Source organism: Candoia aspera, chromosome 9, assembly GCF_035149785.1.
Source record: "Candoia aspera isolate rCanAsp1 chromosome 9, rCanAsp1.hap2, whole genome shotgun sequence".
NCBI classification, from domain to species: domain Eukaryota; kingdom Metazoa; phylum Chordata; class Lepidosauria; order Squamata; family Boidae; genus Candoia; species Candoia aspera.
The window spans coordinates 22435544-22447651 of record NC_086161.1 but is presented as its reverse complement, the minus strand read 5'-3'; the positions used below and the strand labels follow the sequence as shown (position 1 = coordinate 22447651).

Sequence of the window (12108 nt, the reverse complement as noted above, 5' to 3'; positions counted from 1 at the left end):
TCTCTTGCCTTTTTTGCCCCCCCCCCCCACAACAGCTGGATTAGGTGGAAAGAAATGGAGGGGCCGATAGAAAGCAACGTTCCCTCTGTTGCAATAATTCAAATTATTGTTGGGTGGCACCAAAATCAAATCAAAGTTGGGGTTGGGTGCCACCAGAGTCAGAGTTGGGTGGCACCAAAATCAAATCAAATCAAATCAAATCAAATCAAATCAAATCAAATCACAAAATAAATAACAATTTCAGAAAATTCGAATTGTGACTGTCCCAGATCGAAAAAATCTGCAAAGCAACGCTCTCTGCAGACCCAAAATGGCAGGCAGGGGGAGGGGGCGTTAAACTAAGGAGAGACTGGCAGTCAGTAAGTGTCCCAGGAGCTACCTCAATGTCCCGGCTGCGTGCCACTTCTGTGAAGTTTTCATGCTGCTCCAGCGTCTTGTCCACCTTGTCGTCGGTCATACAGTAGCAACGCAAGCGTCCTTCCCGCCCATCATTCATTTTGGCAAACACCACGAACTTAGCCATGTAGGGCACAGCTGCCAACTCCTTGTACAACAGAGTGGCAAAATGGACAGCTTCGGCTGTGCGCGGGCAGTCTGCAAGCCAGAACCTAGGTAGCGGAAAAGGTAATACTGGGATGGGAGACCACCAGAAACTCCCAGGGCTGAGCGGTGGCAAACAAGCTCTGTGCAGTTGTCAAGAAAACAACATGGACATTTCTATGGAATCACCAGGAGTCAAGCTTGACTCAATGGCAACACTAACTGGTTATGTACCATAATGGGGTGGTACAACACTTACCACTCTCTTTGCAGGTTTTTCGGGCTTCCTTCCCCAACCCAATGCCCTCCAAATATGTTGGAATACACCAAGCTGGTATGATGAGAGTTGTAGTCCAACACATCTCGGAGGCTGGTCAACACAATCCCTTGACCAGTCAGTCAGAAGCTGTACGTTGCATTCCCTGTGTCCATGTGAGATCTAGCACGTGCTCTTGAGGTGCCACCCAACAAATTCCCCTAAACCTTCCTTCCAATTTACCTTGCAGACACATTGGTGGTGAAATTTGCACACTCGTTGGCATAAACTAATTTTGTGGTCCCGGTGATGTCCTCCCATTGTGCTGGTGCAGTTCCTCCTGAGAAGAGAAAGTGGAAATAGAAACAGAACCGGTTGAATGCATTCAATTCCCAATTTGATTCTAGAAATGTGATGCAGAAGCTTCAATATGCCAATAGGCCAGCCCTTTGTGACGTTACTAAGAGTGGCCTACTGTTTTATTCCCGATGCAACTGGACACAGGAAGAAAAAATATTCCTATTGACCTGCCTAGAAAGGGCAGCCAATTTGAGGAAAAATCCAGGCTAAAATTGGAAGATGATGGGACCTGATGGGGAGAGATACTGAAGCTTCTGTCTGGCTCACTTGGGTCAACCATCTGCATTTAGCTTCTGGTGGTAGCATCACCCCCCCCACCCTGACTCTTCAGCTACCTGCCAGCTGCCATTTCCCTCCTGTGTGCTTGCACAGGGGACCTTTCACCTTTCACAATGTTATCATATGTAATGGAAAGAAGGAATAACCTTGAGGAACAGGAGGAAGAGCTGCTATCAAGACAATACAGGTAGTCCTCACTTAATAACTGCCCTGTTTAGTGGCCGTTCAAAGTTATGACAGTGGTGGAAAAATAACTTTACAACCCATCCTCACACTTATAACCATCACAGCATCCCCGCAGTCATATGGTTGAGAGTTGGACATTTTACAACCAGCGGGCATTTATAACCATCCCAGCATCCTGCGGTCACATGATTTCCATTTGCGTGCTTCACAGCTGGCTTCCGACAAGTAGAGTCAATGGAAAAACTGGCAATAAAATCGCAAGTTGCAGTCATGTGATGTCTTGCTTAACAACCGTGATTCGCTTAATGACCACAGCAGAAGTGAGGTGTAAGTCCATCACAGTCATGTGATGTCTTGCTTACTGACTACGTCACTTAATGATGGAGTTGCCGGGCCGAACTGAAGTCATTAAACAAGGACTACCTGTAGTCAGATAAAAGAAACCTGAGTCCTGAGCAGAAATGTAATTTGAGAAAGCGTCTCACACCAGTCCCTCCCCAGTTCTCACAAAGACAAAGGCAAGGAGGGGGGAAGCGCTTTCAGACTTGCAAGATTCTGTTATCGTAACCGTAGGATAAAAATAGTATTGGCCTTCATGACTTTGGTTGGTCTGGTCTACCTTGAAGGGTTGACATCATATGACATTATTCTGAAGATGCTTACAAGGGAGGGCAAAGCTTCTGTCCTCAGTCTAGTGGAGAGTCATGGGTTGGAGGTAAAAGAGGGAGAAGACCAATGGCCATGAGAGTGTCCAGGTAAGTTTTCTCCATCGTGCAGCTTCCAAATCCTGAAGTCCTCCCCAATTTTGCCATGAAGGGACAACATGGGAAGGGATGCTCACTCTTAGACCACCCCCAGATGTCTCGGCTCACCGATAACGCTGCAGAGAAGGCGCAGGCTGGTGGTATCGCCTTCCCCGCTGTCTCGGGGATTCTCTCTCCAGGAAGGGGGCAAGGGGATGCGCAACCCAATGGGTCGGTGAAATTTCCTGCGGCGCGGCTCCACTGTCACAATCGGGCTGAAGGTCGCCTGGTTCCCCAGCAGTTTTGTCACCAGCTCATCAGGCACTGGCTGAGCCTGCAAGAGAAAGATCAAAACCCAGGAAGGTCCTGAGACAGCCTTCTTTCGGCATCAAGGGCAATGCAGTGGACTGGCATTCCAAGGGGCCGCAGAACTGGCAGGATTCAGACAGAAATTCTCAGGCTTGAAGAACATCCAGAGCTTGTAAGTAATTGCTTCAATGTATACAATGCCTGTACAATAAACCGGGTGTCATTTTCCGAAGCTCACCAGCCTTGCACACACAAATGCCTACGCAAGTATATACACGAAGACAAAGGATCCTGAACTTCCATCAATGTGGCAAAACCTCTGTCGCCTCATCATCATAAATAATAATAAATTCAAATAAATTCAAACATTTTCAAATTCAGATAAATTCAGATAAATTCAAATTCAAATAAAAAAGGAATTCGGATAGATTCAAGTAAATAATACATTCAAAAATATATAAATAAATAAATAAATCACACAAGACACAGACACAAAAGGCTCAGGGCTTGCATCATGTCAGCACGATGCAGCTGTTGTCACTTCCACACATGCACAGACACCTGGACACCTCTACAAATGCCATATGCGCCACTAACAACACACTTAAGCAAGTCCAGTATAAACCTAATGGTTCCATTCACAAAATATGCAAAGCTTGATCAGCTTGAACCTTGATTAGGATTTGGGGTGGGGTGGGGGTGGCTTAGCATGTTATAAATCCATCCCATTCGGTAAATACAGGGTTCAAAAATATTGTTCAAACCCAGAAAATGAATCAATTCAGTAACTGAGTCAGGAGGGTTTCATGAAAGCAACCACAATGTCCAGCTCTGGCCTTGCCATCATTCAGTACCTGCAAAGCTAGCTTGACTTTCTTGGTGACCGCCGTTTCTGGAAATGTGGCTTGGACCATGGGCACCAAGGAACTCTGGAGACAGCCACCTTCTGGGCCAATCAACTCGCAGTCCTGGCACACCCGGGACATGACCACAAAGTACAGGGGGAAGTCGGTCGTGACGATACGGCAAATCCTCTTCTTCTCCAATTCTTCCAGACTTTCCAATTCTATAAAGATTAACCAAAGAGTTTTAGAATCTGCAGATCATAAGAGAACCAGAGGCTAGTGCACCATAAGATATAGATCAGGAAAGCAATAAAAATAGTAGCAACATCAATCATGGTAATATTAAAATTAAAGGTTCAAAACATCGCACTCTATGGAGTCAAAGGCTAACTCAGTAGAAAGCCACATCATATGTTCAAGACTTCTAACTTCAGGTTCTTGCAATGCAAAAGCGTTTTCCTTACAGAAGAATGACCAGTAAACTGAAACTAAACTGTACTAAACACAAAAATCCAAGGATGCAGATTCCAGCAAAGACAGTCCTAGACATCATTAGAGTGGCAAGAAGCAGACAAGCTTCAGCAAAATGCTAAATTCTCTTCAAAAAAAAAAATTTCTATAATGCAGCAGAAATCACCAAGAGGAAAAAAAAAGGCCCTTTGAAGGCAAAAAGTCCCACTTCATTATATATATATATATATATATATATATATATACATACACACACACACACACACATATATATATATATATATACACACACACATATATATCCATCCTATAAAAATTAAAAATAAAAGCTGCTAGAATGGTCCCAGGCTGTATTCCTTCCAGTTTCATGTCCAACAGCCTACAATATTTGGTTAGCCAGATACTGCTGAACAATCCAAAGTCTTTCCCACCTCCAACTTTGCAGCAGGTTGGGAATTGCCACTTAAACTCCACAGACAATTCTTCTCACCTTTGAAACTCTGTTGGGGAAAGGCCGTGCAATTCACTAAAGGCTTTAAAGGTTTTTTAAAAAAGCAGTTATGAGACTGATTCAGAAGGGTTCAGGCAAGCAGCTGTGGCAGTCCTATCACTTCCTCATAGCTCCTCAGTCTTTGAATCTCATTTAAGTCTCTACTCAAGCTGATCTCTTCCAGGTAAATGCCCCTACCTTCATCCATCCCATTAAGGACCTGGTCCAAGTAACTTTCTGCATAGTGGCTACGGTGCTCCTTCCACACAGACCCATTCTCACTGCGCAGGACCACCAACTCCCGGTCACCACGGCCGTGTGAGGCAAAATGAGGGATTTCCACAATCACAGGGCTACGGGAGAGTTGAGCATAAGAAGACAGTGTAGATGGCCATTGTGTTCCACCAACAGTTGAAAACAAAGACTCTCCCAGTACCAAGGCTGTCCAGAGTCTGAGGCATTGGGACAACCACGTGTATCATGTCATCTACAAGGAATGCTGCCCCACCAAAGCCTCCACTCTACCAACTTTCAGTTCCAGTGGCCCATGTCCTAGAGATGTTTAGTTCTGTCTGAAGGAGAATTGAAATTCCATGGTCAGATTTCCAGATCAACAGCCAGATAGACTGCCGAGTCAGTGATAGAAGTAGTCATTGCTGGCTCAACATTTTGGAAGCTATCATTCAACACATCTGGAGTGCACCAATTTGAAGAAGGCTGCATCTTTACAGTAAAAGCCCTCCTGTTTTGTATTGGGAGAAATAGAGTAGAAAACCCAATGCACCTTTATGCAGGAAGTCCTACACTGAGACAAATCACGGAACACCTATAACCAAACCGTGGAATTATGTTGAGAGAACTAAGCCAGTTCTGGTGTAAATCACAAACCAAGGTTAACAAACTGAGGCTTAGTGCAAAATGTGAAGCTAGCCTATGTTGGAGATATTTCTCAGCCAGAGAACCATCAGCCCCTTTTCAATATCTTTTTAATATAGCAGTCAGAAAGAGAGGACTGTGACATCTACGTGAAGTCTGTTCTCTGAAACGTATGCATGGGAAGGAAGGCTCTCCTTCAGCACTGGCATCTAAGAAGCACATCAGTGCAGGAGTCTCATGGGTGACAACGGCAACGCTGTCCAGGAAGTGGAACATCTGCACGGAGGCCTTGAACAACTGGAGGGGAAGTTTTCACCTGAGGAACTGTGCTCCAGCAGGGCCCAGAGCAATAATTCTGCTGGCCAGTCCTTCTTCCTCTGCCAGAGGGGGGGGCACTGGCAACTTCTGGGGCTTGACCAGGCGGCAGGTGATGCGAGTTGGTGCTGCACATGTCCGGGGCGGAATGACGACGCGAAGGCCATTGTGCCTACTGCCCCGCATGGACCCTCCACGGGCATCCACCATGAAACTTACAAGGAACCTGGGCAGGAGGAAGAAGCCAGATAGAGTCATAAAAAATGTCGGCCCCTCAAGATAACCTTCAAGAAACAGGCATGGCAGGGATTCCAGGAATGTTCTTCAGTGTTGTAGGGTAAAATTTCAGCATCCGGAAAGCCTGCCCAAGATATAAACCCCATCTCCGTGCCATTTAAAAGGTATAACCAATGATCAAGGAAGGAAACAACGGCATGGAGCGTATCCTCCCTAGCAGCCAACAGCCAGATAAGCAGGACACAGCACCAGATCAACATTAATCAATGGGGAATTGGGATGAGGTGGGAGAGACGACTCACCCTGTGTGGACGGGGCTGGCTACCGGACTGATGTTGTCTGAGGTCTCCGTGGCAGGACTGCTTGGGATGAGGGACTCTTCGTCAAACTCCTTGGAAGGCTAGATGGAACAGAAATGGAGCTCCTGTTGAGCATAGGTCCAGGCCTGCCAAGCCATGCCAGGTTCTCAACGACCTTGACCCCGCTCCCAGAGATGCCACTTTCCGCTACAAACACTCTTAATCCCATCTCCACTTCATGCAAACTCTTCATATTGCCATCCTACAACTCGAGGTTCTGGGCACAACTCTGCTAAAAATGGGTGCTCCCATCCTGCGGGAGCGTCCCCCCTTATTCTCAGAACTAGAATGGCTGACTGGAGATCCTCAGAGGGGAGGGAGCAAAAACATTCTTAAACTGAGTTTCACATTAGGTTGCTGGGGTGGGGAAAAAATGGAGCAGGGTAGGCGAAGCACACCATTCAAGCTTGGTCTAACAGGTAATAGTCAACAAGCTCCTGTGGAGTGCCTTCAGCTCCTGCCCACAACTTAGCCTTGTTGGGCTGGCACCCACCTGCTCTGGTTCCTCAGGCCGGATGAGGACCGTCTCAGGTGTGACACAAGGGATTCGTGGGATAGCTGGTGATTCTTCCCTTCTGTGTTGCAAGACAAAAAAAAAAGGTACGTGTGTATGTGTGTGTGTGAGAAGGGTGTTGGGAAAACAAGGTGCAGTCTGGTCCTCCTTGAGGATCCTACCTCCAAGGGCTTAGCAAATGCCCAACTTTGGCCATAAGAGCTCAGTATGGTCTTGTGTTGCTCAACTGACATGGATCCATCTATGTATATACATGCACAGGGGTATCCACAGGGGGAGCAAGGGGTACAACTGACAACACAGGCATTGCAACTTCACAATGCACACTCTGTCTTATATTACATATAACATTGCATTGCAACATTGCAACGCAAGTATGAGAATGCAGAGTATGTATTATGATGTCACAATGCACTTTTTGGGATTTTGGCATCACTGCAGTTAGGAATGGATGTCTATATTTGCATAGGAAACAGAGATAATGGTACTTTTGATATATGAGCCATGAATATTCCAGGAAGATGCTGGATCATCTCTAGTTTGCTTGAGAAGATCTTGATCTGGGGAATTTGTGCTCGATGGTGATGGAAATCTGCAAATTGGACATATAGCACCCTTTCCATATCTTACGTGTGATCCAATTTGGGGACAAATTCCACAATTTCTCTCTCATCTTCCTGATATTGAAGTTCCCGCTTCTGCATCTTGGCACCCAGCAGTTCTTCTCCTAAAAAAGAGACAGGGATGAAAACATGGTGCAATCAGAGCTCAGACAAAACAAAAGCAGGGTTGTTGTTGCCCTTTAAGGGCAACAAAGGAAAGTTAACCCTCCTGTAGCCTAGAATCTATGCTAGGAAGGTGGACAAGGGCATCCATTTCCATGGACCATTACAGAAGCTATAGTTAATCTGGAGCCCTGCTCATCTGCCAGGCTCATCCAACCAAACATGTTGCATGCAATTGGACCACAACTCCCAGAATTCCATACTGGACCTCCCAATACAGGTTGAGCAAGGCTGGCAAATGCTAGCTTGTTGGCTGAATCCTATAGAAGCCCACTAATGTAATGAAGGTGGCCTCCTCCTGTGACTAACATTTAATCCAGATGTGGGTGTCTTCTTGAATAATATTCATACAATCTTGGGGTCTCATGTGACTTCATCCTAAGACTGCAATCAGTAATGACATAGGATACAACAGAACAAACTATGATGCTATTAATACTTCAAAGAGGGCTTTAGAAGGGTAGATTGATACTTTTCATGGAGCTTTGGAAAAAGGCTTTGAGTAACATCTTTCTTTGTCCCATTTTCATCATTAGCTCAAAATGTTTTGGAATAGGTCTGGAATATCTGCTTCAAAAATGTGATGGATATGCACAGGCTGAGTAGCAATTCTGTTTTCAAACCACCTTGAATTCTCTGAAAAACAGCAGGTGACCCTATTTTTGAAGCTCATCAGTGGCTAAATGTTGGTTAAACTGGTGGAGCAGTGATCTTTTTTTTTCAGGTGATAGGTGAGAAAAAACTACTCCCTGCCAGAAGAAGAAAATAGGGCGTGGCGAAAGAGTTTAGATTCTTGGGAGATCATGGGGAAGGGAATGGCCCGAATCTTCGGAAACCAATGAGAAAAAGTTGGCTCAGATTCTAGGAGACCTGAATGGGAAAGGAAGGTGGTGGCGCATATGGAAACAGAAGGCAGCTGTTATGGAATGAGGGAGAAGTCAAATCAGTGTTGGTTTGTTTTCAACTTTTCCTTGGTGGCATTTTGGGCTTGCTGAGAAGGCTCTTGATGGGATTGTTGGTCTCTCGGACACCCTGTTCCATCTCTTGAAAGCCTCCCTGGCTGCCTACACCTTCCAGTCTAAACAAGCCCCCTGGGAAGCGTTCGCTCATGATATCTTGTCGCAGGATTGAACGGACGCACAGGATGCCAGGGAGGCTGCAGACTGCCAAAGAGAAGAGGGTGCAGGGAAAGGCAGCCCTTTCACACCTCGGCTGCCCCGTCGCTGAGAAGAAGAGCACCACACTGGACCTGTCAGGGTTGCACCAAAGTTCTCTTCACCTTTACATTAATTCTAGGTCACTTGCTCTGCTGTCCAATTGAACGGGAACCGCTAGGGGGAAAGACGGAAGAGAATTCTTCGGCACAGTTCTTTGGTTAGCCAAGGGGAGTCCAGGAAAGCAAAGTAAAAGAGGGTGGGTTCTTCTAGGGCAGTGTTCCAAGATGTGAGGACATCTGGGGAATTCTGGGAGTTGAAGTCCACACGTTTTAGAGTCGCCAAGGTTGAGAAACACTGTTCTGGGGAATGAAGGCCCACCCAGGCTCCTGCCTAGAAGGGTCAGATAAACCCGCTAGCAATGTCTCCAATGCCTTTCCTCACCAGATTGCAGTCTAGCATAAAGCAAAGGACCTGGAGCGATGGAATGATGGTTTGCTCCCCCCGTCTCCCTTCTCCACCCTCCCCTTCAGCCACAGACACAATGGATGGCAGCTGGGTGAGCAGGCCCCTGGGAGGCCACAGGTGGCGTGGAATGGAGGCATGTAAGGCTGTGGGGTGGAATGCGGTTGATGGGGCAGGTGGGTGAGCCAAACCCACAGCAATACACAGTCCATACCCAAGAGAGTTACGTGAGCCGTGCCTGCAAAGCAAGAGAAAACAAAGCAGGTTTGTACTGTGGGTTGAAGGCAGTGGACTCAGTTGCCCTAGTTTTAGTCTAGGTCCAGCCACTGCTGCATCTGGGGTCAAAACCGGGGGGTGGGAAAAGGAGGCAGCCCTTTGCTAGTTATCTTGCAAGACGGCTAGGGGTTTGGGGTGACTGTGGCAGGGGAGAGGTGTTTGCCGGATCAACGCTTTTCATCAAAATGAAGAAAGCAACGTTGCACTTCTGCAACGTGAGCACCACCTCGTTGCACTGCAGTGTCGTAACACACAAACAAAAGGGGCAGAGTGACAACCGACTGGTATAATTCCGAATCATATTGTATAAACATTGCTGCACTGAAATCTGCATTGAAATAGGACAAGGTATCGTGATTTACTTTATTTTTATCCAGTCCATTGTGTCTGATTATTGGAGACTGCCTGGACAAGTCCCTGCAGTTTTCTTGGCAAGGCTTTTCAGAAGTGGTTTGCCATTGCCTCCTTCCTAGGGCTGAGAGGGAGTGACTGGCCCAAGGTCGCCCAGCTGGATTTGTGCCCAAGGCGGGACTAGAACTCACCGTCTCCCAGTTCCTAGCCTGGTGCCTTAACCACACCAAACTGGCTCTCATCATGATTTATAACATTACAATAAAAAAGAAAAAGAGAAAAAACAAAGCGGGGGGCAGAGCTTGCATCACAACGCCGCCATACCGCTTTCATCCTTTGTCTTCCTCCTGCGGATACCATGGCAGGGGCAGAGGGGATTAAGGGAGCAAAGACCTCAGGTTCTGAACGCTGAAAATCTGGCACAGCTTCCCATCTCACTTCAGGGTTTCAGCAGATACGGCCGAAACCAGTTCAAACGTGTATTTTCCTCGCTGGAGGCCAGGAATTTCTATATTGTTTTGTTGAATTGTAAGTTGGATTCTCAGAAAGGGAATATATCTGGCCCCTCCTCCTAAAGTTTTCGCCTGGCAGCATGGCGATCCTATCCATGATTCATTGTTACGCAGGTACAGGAATCATTAAGCTGCAAAACTGGTGTATTTTTGGGGGTGGAAGGAAGGTGGAACCCACCACGCTGAGTGCAAAGAACTGGAATTCTGGCCAGTCCAACAGCCAAATGATTAAGGCAGTCTGAAGAATGAAGGTTGTTGAAAGGGGGACAGGATGGAACAGCAAAGGGTTGGGCTTTTTTTTCAATCAGGCAGGTAAAGGAAGATCAGTTCAGTTATATATATACAGGTAGTCCTCGCTTAACAACCATTCGTTTAGTGACGGTTTGGATTTATGACAGTGCTGAAAAAACCAACTTACGACTGGGCCTCACACTTACAACTGTCCCAGCGTCCCCGTGGTCATGTGATCACGGTTTGGGCGCTTGGCAACTGGTTCGCATTTATGACCATCGCAGCGTCCCGTGGTCATGCGATCGCCATTTTTGACCTTCCTGGCTGGCTTCTGGCAAGCAAAATCAATGGGGAATTGTGTGATTCACTTAATGACCATGTGGTTCACTGAACGCCTGCAGTGATTCACTTAACGACTGCCCCAAAAAAGTTTGTAAGATTGGGTCAGGTTCGCTTAGTGACCACTTCGCTTAGAAACAAAAATTCCACTCCCAGTTGTGGTCATTTAAGCAAGGACTAGCTGTATCCTCTTTCCTGTCCAGCGAGGATGTTGGGTAGAAGATACTTGTAAATGGTATATCATCATCAACACCATTAAGGGATCCCCCCTCCCCCCCAAAGGGAGGCAGCTTTCAGTGTTTCTCTTGGTAAACCAGCACATGCAGCATGTCAGCGCAACCCCCTACACTCACCTTCATCCTCAGACACATCCAGAATCTCATCCACCGTCTCTGGGAAGCTCATCCGATGTTTGTCACTTAATGACTGCAAGAAGCAACAAGTCAGGTGGGAGGGGAAGCCTCAAACTTGTAAGCCCCCACCCCGCCACCTTTTCCCCAGGGTTTGACTGTGGAACTCACCAGGAAGCTGGTCTCGTCAGTGACAACTTTCAGCACATCAGTTACAGAAATGTAGCCGAGCCGCTTGGCGATGGCCAAAGGGGTGGCCCCATTCTGCAGAGAGACAGAAAAAGGTGTTCCTTGTTCACAATTATGCAAGCCCTGACCAGGATGGTGTGTCAACTGTTGTTCAAAAAAGCATTCCAAATTCTTTTTGTTGTTGTTGTTGTTTATTCATTCAGTTGCTTCCGACTCTTCATGACTTCATGGACCAGCCCACGCCAGAGCTTCCTGTCGGTCATCACCACCCCCAGCTCCTCAGGGACAAGTCCATCACCTCTAGAATATCATCCATCCATCTTGCCCTTGGTCAGCCCCTCTTCCTTTTGCCTTCCACTCTCCCTAGCATCATCAAATTCATCAAATTCCGTACAATCCTGAATTTGGCAGTCTGCTTAAATTAATCCGGTGTGCACAAATCTCATGTTGAAATCAGAGCAACCGCCCCCCGGATTGATCAACATGCCAGCAATGGTGAAATGTCTCAATTACCCATTCACTACCTGCCTGGTATCCTCACGTGAGACAAAAATGACCAAGCTTAAATGATCACACTTTGGACACATTATGCAAAGACCTACTGTAGCTCCCTTGAGAAATCCATAACGCTGGGAAAGGTGGAAAGGAAGAGAAGAAGAGGGAGATAGACAGGAAC

General features: G+C 46.7%; 1 protein-coding gene across 1 annotated transcript in view; it reads right to left on the bottom strand.

Annotated features, from left to right (window-relative positions):
* The window catches only part of ANK1 (ankyrin 1), a 159237-nt gene that overhangs the window by 24258 nt on the left and 122871 nt on the right, over window positions 1–12108 (bottom strand). The window contains 12 exon segments of the mRNA XM_063311095.1: window positions 380–608; window positions 1040–1136; window positions 2494–2698; window positions 3528–3739; window positions 4678–4832; window positions 5672–5896; window positions 6210–6307; window positions 6760–6841; window positions 7411–7507; window positions 9399–9422; window positions 11247–11319; window positions 11415–11507. Coding sequence (XP_063167165.1) covers window positions 380–608; window positions 1040–1136; window positions 2494–2698; window positions 3528–3739; window positions 4678–4832; window positions 5672–5896; window positions 6210–6307; window positions 6760–6841; window positions 7411–7507; window positions 9399–9422; window positions 11247–11319; window positions 11415–11507 — 1590 coding nt within the window.